General features: G+C 41.9%; 2 protein-coding genes across 2 annotated transcripts; one reads left to right on the forward strand and one right to left on the reverse strand.

The window, feature by feature from the left end:
* Positions 1-2298: 2298 nt before the first annotated feature.
* Positions 2299-7030, forward strand: cideb (cell death inducing DFFA like effector b; the record flags this gene model as incomplete). Its single annotated transcript, XM_079491072.1, has 5 exons — positions 2299-2324; positions 3290-3404; positions 4310-4468; positions 5837-6039; positions 6886-7030. The coding sequence occupies 5 exons, from the start codon at positions 2299-2301 to the stop codon at positions 7025-7027; spliced, it is 645 nt and encodes a 214-aa protein (XP_079347198.1). The 3' UTR covers positions 7028-7030.
* A 41-nt stretch (positions 7031-7071) lies between these two features.
* On the reverse strand, positions 7072-9553 carry homezb (homeobox and leucine zipper encoding b). Its single transcript, XM_079491071.1, has 2 exons — positions 9496-9553; positions 7072-8717 (listed from the first exon to the last, which is right to left on the reverse strand). Exon 2 carries the CDS (start codon positions 8670-8672, stop codon positions 7671-7673), a length of 1002 nt encoding a protein of 333 aa, XP_079347197.1. The 5' UTR covers positions 8673-8717; positions 9496-9553; the 3' UTR covers positions 7072-7670.
* Between the last annotated feature and the right edge of the window lie 716 nt (positions 9554-10269).

Genomic DNA, 10269 nt, shown 5'->3' on the forward strand with positions numbered 1-10269 from the left:
CTAATACACCAGATATTGTTGTGGTTGATGAAGAGTCCAGGTGCTATAGGTGCAGACTATTTGTCTTTATATTTGGCAGCCTAGGGCATATGCACAGACTGGTTGTTAGAGGGTTCCAACAACTTGGGATGCCCAAAAAGGAGGCAAAAAGGCTGGCAAAGTATTGTGGTGTCTCTGCTATAATTGGCAGCCGTCATATATGGCGGAGACGCTGTTACTTATACCCATAGAGTACTGTGTGACATGCCTGTTGTATCATGAAAACACATACCATGACTTTGCAGATGTAACTTTAATGCACCTATAATATTTGTGTCCTTGTATGCATACCCTTTGTGTGGACATAAATAAATGGTTAAAATGTGTGTGTGTGTGTGTGTGTGTGTGTGTGTGTGTGTGTGTGTGTGTGTGTGTGTGTGTGTGTGTGTGTGTGTGTGTGTGTGTGTGTGTGTGTGTGTGTGTGTGTAGTGTGTGAGATTTATAGATTTTAGGGCATAAATATATGCCCTAAAATCTAAATATAAATATATTAGAAGCTTTTAATCAAGATCAATGTCAACCATGGGCCACTGTACACTGTACAAAATTAAAATAAAATTAACAAAAAACTAACTTTCAAAGGGGCACATTGCTGTCGAGAGGGCAAAAGGGCAGATGCTCTGTTGTTTGCTGCGAGAGTGAGGTCTAGCAGCGAACACCAACTCGGGATTCCTGGATCGTTGCCCTATCCAACATCAGGTTCTTGAGCTCTGCAGTGTTGTCAGCCAAGCTGTCGCGCCGCAGCACGTAGGTGGTACGCTTCTTTCCCCTCCTGGCTTTGCCCTGGGTTGGCTCCCATAGAGTCAATTTACTTGCCTCAAGTTCTGGGTGCCTGACGCAGTGCCCTGCCAGCCTCATCCTTCTTTCTCTGACTTTGTCCGACCCGTGGTAGGTCCCCATAGATGCTCTAGTGCCACCTAGTGTCTATCTGTGCACGCCACTGCCTGTCGGTTAACAGCACTGATGGCAAACAGTGTTCAGATGGGTTTAAATTTCTCTAAAATGCCCACCCAATCAGAAATGATAAATGGTACTGATATTTTGTGGTATTTTTTATATTGGCTAAAAATAAATATTCTCCATAACGTTTGATTGGGTGGGCAGTTTGGGTATAGGCTCTGCACACCCCTGTCCCCCCTAGAACCAGTAAGTGGGGAGAGTGGGAGACCCCTGCTACTGAAATAAACACGCTATGGCAATTTTTACCAGAATATTGGAATACAGAGATGTTTAGCAATTAGCATTGATTAAAAGTAAGAAATCATAAATGAATGGAGACAAAAATAAGAATATAAAGGAAAGACGATACTGTGTATGAATTGTGAGTCTGTCCAACGCCTCAGTGAGGTGCATAAAGTTCATGCAGGGCCAAAACAAACTTATTTTGGAATACTGTAATCAATTGTTCATTGTTATTGACTGTCCACGTCAAATGGTGAATATCAGCAGTCAAAGGACTTTTATTGCAGATGATTAAAGTACAGTGTCCTTTGGCCTTTTGATAATGCTTTTATATTGTTTATGCAGTATATATGATCATCCGTGCCAACTTCATTCCATTGACTGCAATAAAAGTCTTGCTTCAACTGTTGTCCTTTGACCGCTGATATATATTCACAGTTTGACGTATAGGACAGTTAATAAAATGAACAAATTACTTCATTACAGTATGTATATATATATATATATATATATATATACACACATGCACACACCCACACACACACACACACACACACACACACACACACACACACACACACACACACACACACACACTTTGTTTTTATATTCGGCAACCTAGGGCATACCCACAGACTGGTTGTTAGAGGGTTCCAACTTGGGATGCCCATAAAGGAGGCAAAAAGGCTGGAAAAGTATTGTAGTGTCTCTACTATAATTGGCAGCCGCCACATACGGCGAAGACGCTGCTACTTAATTATATAGATAGATGCTGAGTGACATGCCTATTGTATCATGAAAACACATGCTATGATTTTGTAAGTGTAACTCTACTGCACCTTTACTATTTGTGTCCTTGTATGCAGAGAGAGAGAGAGCATGCGCCTAACACAGGAGGAGGTTCTGCTGTTGTCCATCTGAATCATTGGGTCAGGGTAAAAGTCCACAGTGGGATTGCTTGGTCAAATAGGTACAAGCAGGGTAATTCCAATACAGTAACTCAACTGCAATCGGTGGAACACAAAGAACTATAGTCACTGAGAAATATAAACCTTTTAGGAGGAGACAAAAAGAAGAATGGATGTAACATCTTCATTGTTAAAGTAAGTGTAGTCTACAGATAATTATTTATCTGTAGACTACAGATTTTATAATTATTGTGTGTGTGTGTGTGTGTGTGTGTGTGTGTGTGTGTGTGTGTGTGTGTGTGTGTGTGTGTGTGTGTGTGTGTGTGTGTGTGTGTGTATGTAGGTCCATCGTGATTCTGCAACAACCTATGTTAGACAATATAGATGGAATGTAAATTAACGTAGATTTTAAACAGATTTCCAATTTGCTTTCGGTTTACATATCCGATATACGGATCTGAATTCATGAGTGGAAATTACCTGATATCTGATATCACATATACTACCATGATGGACAGGGACGACCCTGCCACCCGCCACACCCAGGTGCGGCCATCTGTTTGCGGGGAAGGAGTGGGTAGTAACTAATGTGTAATAGCAAAGCTTTATTTATCTGTTATTACAGTGCAATCCTGACAGCATTTGGTGACGATGCAGTTATATGGTGTGATGTGTGCTGGCCTCAAAGTGGCCCTATATCAAGCTATGATGCCTCCACTTGGCTGGACATTGACACTGCAGGTCCTTGTTTGGGGAAAACCTGATGTCATTCTTGGCTGTTGGTGCGTTACCACTCCAGACGCCTCGTGGTCCATTCTTGAAGTGGACTGCACCTTTGACTCTAGCTTAGAGGAAGCTTTTATGACTAAAGTAATTAAATATCAGCCGCTCCTCCATACTATAGTATCACAGATCTAGGTTATAGTAGGTGCAATCTATTTGCATTTATTATGCAACGTGCATGTGTGTGTATCACTTTTCACCAAGATAGATACGTTTTAATTATTTTCATGTTTTTCATTTTTACAATCATGTTATTATGAGATGGCATACAATTCACTTTCACACTTTGTCACAGTGACTTCAAGGCAAACTTTTGGTCATTCTGATTGATATGCCTTCATTCATCATCATTATTCATCCATCTTCTCTCATCACAGATCAGTGACCAAGCGTGTATGGGCCCCTCCACAACGACCCTTCAGAGTGTGTACCCACAACAGGGCGACCCGAAAGGGCATCACAGCAGGGACTTTAGAAGAACTGAGAGAAAGGGTGAGCGTGACATCACAACTGGGCAAAGGGAGTGAGAATGAGAGCTAAAACAGCAGAGTTTAAGCATCTGGGTGGCATAGAGATAAAACACTCGGCACACTGCCAGGCTGGATTACCAGCCAAGGTGCCTGGACCATTGAGCCTGAAAAACACTCTTTAAGAAATTAACCAGCTGCCAATTAGGTTTGACATTGCCAATTTAACGTTGAGGTGCCTACAAGGTTAATGTGCCCACTTGATTTCTAACTGTTCCAGTTACAGGGCATGAAACCCTAAGTAGAGTATTTTGTGTTTGTTTTCCAGTTCAGGTTACAAACTACATAAGATTCAAAACAAGTTTGGTAATTACCAGACTGACCCTTGATTGCAATTGACAATTTAGGCATTTAGTAGACGCTCTTAATCTAGAGCGATTTACAGTAAGGAATAACAAAACATGGTAATATATCAAATACAAATACATCAAGAATCATATGTACAGTAAGTGAGTACTATATAAAATGTCTACATGAAATGCTATCTAAATGACATAAGATGAGCCTTAGTGCTAGGGGCTAAGATGGAGTCTGCAGAGGTGAGTTTTCAGACTACAGCAGCCTAGTGTGGGGTTTCACCTATAGCCTCGTGTGGCCAGACTAGTGGCCCTACCTTGGGCACGCCTTACCCTTTATAATTAAACTACCATCTTGGAAAAACATTCTAAAATAGTTCAACTAGCCAATCTACATCGACACGCTTGTAGATCAGCTATTTGAACTATTTAAATTTTTAATTTTACGGATAAGGGGTGAGGGTTGGCGCAAGATATAGCACTATATATTTTGCACCGGCAGATTCGTCTGGTCCCCAGGCTAGGTTTAACCCCCTTTAATTGCTGCTATATATATGTTTTTTTTATATTGCAGGTATGCCAGGCATTCCTGCTGTCCCTGTCTGCTATATGTGTTTCTCTGGTGTGTGAGGAGGATGGTACAGAGGTGGATTCAGAGGAGTTCCTCATGGTCCTGCCTGACAACACCATTCTCATGGCCCTAGAGCCCGGACAGACATGGACACCTCAGACAGTACGTTGATACACGTCCTCCATTGATGATGGAGAGGGCCACTATATTTCCACATTCACTCCAGAAGGCCACATTGCATAGTACTGAGTAACATAGCCGATCTGTAAACTCAAAACGCGTCGCAGCTATTTTTGCTATTATTTGAATTGAAATCCTGAATTATTTTTTACTATTTTTCAATTGGAATCTTGAAAATTAACATTTTTATTTCATTTCAAATGCCTTTAATTATAGTTATGTTAACTTTATAAACTAAATACAAATACATTGGACATAAAAAAAGACATTTTAATACTACTCATTAAGCTACTAATTTAGAATTAAAAGTAATTAAAGCGGGTCATGTTTTCAAATCAATAATATATCAGTATTCTGATATTAACCTGGGGACCACATTAAGTGAAGGTGGGCCCCCGGGCCGCCAGTTGCCCATGTATGTCCTACATCATCAAACTAAAAAGTCTACCCCAAAGTGTCAAATAAATAAACACTGTAGATTGTATTGTGTATTATTACCCCTCTGGATTGAATGAAATGTTATCTTATCTCTGTCTGTTTGATCACATAAATACTCCTCCCCTACGTTGAATAGAAAGAAGTGCTGCCGTGGTCCGTGCGGTTGTGCAAACTGTAAACAGGTGCTCGTTGGCGAGGGTTCGATAATGAGAATACAAAGAGGTCCAAGGCACTCTGCTACAGTAAAGTAAAAAAGCCTTTATTTAAGCGGCAAAGAACATTAAAAATAACGTCCTACGCATTTCGGCTGTAAAAGCCTTCGTCAGGGTCCCATGGTCCCCTCCTCCCCTACATTTCTAATCTGTTTTGACTTTACCCGCCCTATGATTGTTGGACAATGGCAAATACATGATTATTTTGTCTGTTCTAGTGGTGCACTGGTCCAGTGGTTCTCAAAGTGGGGTCCGGGAACCCCCAGGGGTCCTTGAGGGAGTTCCAGGGGGTCCCCCAGCTAAATGATAGTTATGAACCCTGATAGTTATGAACTCTGAGAGTGTACGAATGGAATTAATGTTTACATTTGTACACTAACATTGATTTTACTATGTAAATTAGGGTCCCAGAGATAGAAATGCCATTAAAAGGGGGTCCGTAGCCTAATGCATGTCAAACTGAGGGTCCTTGAAAATAAAATCGTTGAGAATCACTGCATAAAAATATTCTTTTATGGGGGCCCCTGGCATATCTTTTCAAATGGGGGTTCGCAGGCTAATAAGTGTCAATTTAGGGGTCCTTGATATGAAAAAGTTTGAGAACTACTGTACTAGACTTGTGCAACAATATTCATCTATTTTTCTTGCTCTCAGATGCTATTCATAAAAATGTAACTTCTGTTTCACATTTGTCTCTTAGGCCTACCACCAGGGTGCAGTTGTCACCAAGTCTCAGGAATATAACAGGCCCCGGGGTGGAAAAGACATAGCCCGTGTTACCTTTGACCTGTACAGGATGAATCCCACGGATGTGTTTGGTTCTCTGAATGTCAACGCGACCTTTAAGGGCCTTTATTCTATTGGTGCTGAGTTCCAATGTCTGGGCCCCAAGAAAATACTACGGTTAGTTAAAGAGGAACAGATGCAAGTAGATCTGTAGCCTAGTTGAAAATGCATACCTGCACGGAGTGTAGCTCTCACCTATGGTGGCCGTAACATATTTTGGTATGATACATCTTCCAATTCAGTAGCTTATATCCAGTTATATGTGACCATACCATTAACAACCTATAGGCCCATAACCATAAGGCAACATTTCCAAATTTCATTATGCTTTAAGTAGCTCATGTGACGTGTCAAACTACAGATTCTGAATCCATTGCAACTTGCAAGCATTAGTTTTGTACGAAAAACATTCCTTGGGCTAAACACGTGTTTTCCATGCAAAACTAATGCTTGGAATGGATTCAGAATCATGAAAACCCTCAGTTTGTCACATGCTACTTAAAGCATAATGAAATTTGGAAAGGTTTGCCTTAGGGTTTTTAATGGTATGGTCACATAACCGGCAAGAACTTGCATTAAGCTACTGAATACTTAGTACCTACTTAGATTTTGGTACCTTAGGTGGTACCAAAATCTGGCTCGGCCCCTGGACTAAGTAGAGTAATACAGAAAGACTCACACCAACATACAGTATGCAGGTTTATAAGGTTTAAAAATGTAATCCTTTGATTCCTGATTAGCTTCTTAGATTGTAATTAGTGAAATGAATTACTTTGTTAAAGTAGTGTAGTGTAACATGATGATTATACAATTGGTTGATTACTTTCTAAATTAACACATTTATTAGGCCTAAAACAGGATCAGTTCTTGTCAGCAAGCAGCAACACCGTCTAATCATAGTTTAATTTAGTCTGCAAGCGGGGTAATTTTAGATGACTCTCTCTTTCTCTGTCCTTTCCTCAGAGAAGTTCTGCGTGTAGCCTCCACTTTGCTCAGTGCAGCCGGACACCTGCTGATCAAATCCGCTTCCATGATGCGTCGCATCATTGAAGGAGCTGAGTTCTGGCAGCCACAGAGAGATGAATACATAGCTACCTGGAACTAAGCTTGGAATCATCCATTTAATTGGATATTAACAACACACATTTTTTCTTTTTCCATATTGAAGCTCCTAAATAGGAAGAAATTTGTCAACAACGCTGGTATTACAACCTATCGTAAGCAAGGATACCTTAACGCTGATCAGTTAAAGAAATACAGAAAAGAAGAAAAAAAGGGCAAAAAAAGTAAATCTAACATTTAGTGACAGGCTACATAGCATGACAACAATATCTTCAAGATGATGTATGCTTTATATGGCAGATTGTTATCATAGCATTGCTAATCTGGAATACTTTCTGGGATTGATTGTATTGCATAATGTAACCTACTGTATCAGATATAACCCTCATATACTGTGGTGTTATTTTGAAAATAAATCTACTTCAATGAATAATAAATAAATTATTAATACATTCATTTCAGTTGAACAGGAAATGAAAAACAAAATGTTTTTCTCACAAGAAACATACATGTTGTATGTGCACAAACATACAGATACAGAAACATAACAGAACAGTACTTTCTTTTAAGATCTTATGAGCTGCTCTCCCACAGTAGTGCTTATGTGAATGTGTAACTGTGTATATCTTTAAAATAAAAATAAACACAAATGAAAATGACATGTCGCTCCGTTTCCAGGTTCACCTTCAGTGTTGGTTTTCCTTTATCGCTTTTTCCTTAGCCAGTGCCTTCATCTTGTCCTTGTACTTGATTCTTCGACGGATAAGGTGACATGTACGCTTCGTCAGCCAGACTGGGTTGTTGCCGTGCTTGATCCGGAAGCGTAGATTTGCAAACCAATTACCGACGCAGTTACGTGAGAGTCCGATTTGTGAAACGAGGATGTCGTAGTCATCGCTGGTGGGGAATGAGCGGGCCATAAACATGTCTCTCAGCAGCTTCACCTGATCCATGCCTTTTGGGCATATTGCCTTCTTCTGTTTCCTTTTCGCAGCCGTCTCCGTTTTCTTCTTATCTCTGTACCTTGCCTTTCTTCTCTTCTCCGCCTCTTCCATCAATCTTCCCAGCTTCTTCCTTGATATGCCACCTCGCTCCTGTCCCATCGTCTTTCCTTCGCCATTCCCTCCCTCCCGCCTTTTCTCTGCCACACTCACCCCTTCCCCCTCCACCTCATGTTCCCCTTCAGGTTTGCCATCCATACGGTCCTCCTCCCCTTGCCCCTCGCTTGCCTTTTCTCCACTCTTGTCCTGCCCACCCTCCTCGACCTCGTCCCCCTGAGTCTGACCCGAGCAGGATGCTGACCCGGGCAGGAGTCTCTGCCTGACCTCACAGATATCCTCACTGTCCCAGCTGAGGCCATAGCGGAGCCTCTGGATCATGAACCACACCCTAACTTGGTCCAGGTGCAGTGAGCAACGGAGGGCCAGAGCAGCCATCTCCCCCCTGGTCGGGTATGGGAACGTGTTGAGGGCCTCAACCAGCTCTGCCACGGTGTCCAGCTCCGCCAACTGCTGACACGCCTGGTCTGAACGCACCCACAGCGCCCTCAGGCTGTCAGTGAGCACAGGAAGTGACAGCATGTTGCCCTGGTTGAGGAAGGAGGCTGCTGGGGCAGGAGCATGAGGTTTCTGGAGGGGGGTTGACTGGGGATGTGTTCCCGCTGAAGCTGCAGTCCGTAAGACCCGCATCTCTGAGTGGAAGTCAATATTTCAGTCTCCTTTCTGAGTCACCCACTGTGAGGGAAGCATACATAAAATAATATGAACAATGTCCCCCCAAAGTTAAACACTTATGACACTGTTTATATGTTTTTGCATAGTACTGTAGACTATTTGTGTCATTAAATGTTCTGATGGATTTAATATGGGAAACAAGCCATCTTGGGTTTTAAATCCCCTTAGCAGACCAGACCTTATTGAACTGTAGTTTCCTGAGCTTTTTCTGCAAACATTTAATAAGTATTCAATCAATCAAAATCTATCAATCAATCAATCGCCATGAGTGCATATTTTAGCAGCAGGAAATAGGCCTTAATCTCTGTTTGGGCTGTGCTGAACATTTTCAAAAATAATTATGCCTTAAATCACAGGCAAGTACATGAATTGTATGGTGTGGCTATGTAGGAGGAAAGCTAGAAGTCGGTCTGGTCTGTGACTGTGTGTCTGTTGTCATCCACGCGGTTATTAAGTTAAATATGGATTGGCTGAGCCTGAAACCAGCCGATACCGAAATTGGTATTATTTTCACCTACAAATTCGACCTAAAGACTCAAGTACCGGTAGGCGATGTGCAGAATTAGGTCTTTTTTTCCTTGTTTTTAACCAATTATGACGGTAACCGGAGTTGGTCATCGTCGGTCTACGTCTACCATCTTCTGAAAAACCTGCTGAACGTTCAATAATTCGATAGTGTAGTGTACAGTGCACCCACTGCACCGCTGTTGTTTCAATGACAATGACTGTCGACAATACAATGAATGATTAAAATTGGTATTAAACATCCTTAACTTACCGCAAAGTGCGTTAACTTGCTAGTTCTGCTGAGTTTCCACTGCCGGGCCGTCGTCAGGGGGTGTCGCTGCTGCACTGTTGCCAGCGAGTCTTCTTGAACGCTACCAGCTGATCGGTTGATTGATTGATTGAATACTTTACAGTTTGCAGAAAAAAGCACAGGAAAGGACTGTAGGCTACAGTTCGATACAAGTTAAGAGGATTTAAACCCAAGAAAGCCTATGGCTTGTTTTCATGTTGGGGTCCTTCATATCTGAATTCATTGAAACATTTACTGACATACACATATACAGTAGCCACTATGCAAAAACATCATATAGCTCAGCCTCAGTTCTGTCCTTCAGTCACAACAGATTATTATGAGGTTTTAAGTTCCAACACACCAGTAAGACGCCTGAGGGCGAGAAGCACTGGCCATATATGGAGCGTATGTTGAGTGTACAGCCAGGGTGTGATGAGGTCAGATCAAGTTATGGAATGTCAGAACAGGTCAGCTCCATATATGGAGAATTGGAGATGTAAGAGTGGCAGCAGTGGCAGTATATTGAATGTACAGGGTTTGAAGAGGGCCCAGGTAGGGCCGGGACTTAATTTTCGGGCCTGTTGAGAACTCTAGTTTTCGCCGGCTGCCAGGCCGTGGCTGCACAAATAACTTTGGGGCAGGCCCATCTAGAGTTTAAATGGATAGGTATCGGTGAGAGGGAAACATTGAAAAGGAAGGATGGATGAGGAACATATGGAATGTCATATTGTCACAAAGCTTGTCGACATTCAA

This window comes from Electrona antarctica, assembly GCF_951216825.1.
Source record: "Electrona antarctica genome assembly, chromosome: 21".
NCBI lineage: Eukaryota > Metazoa > Chordata > Actinopteri > Myctophiformes > Myctophidae > Electrona > Electrona antarctica.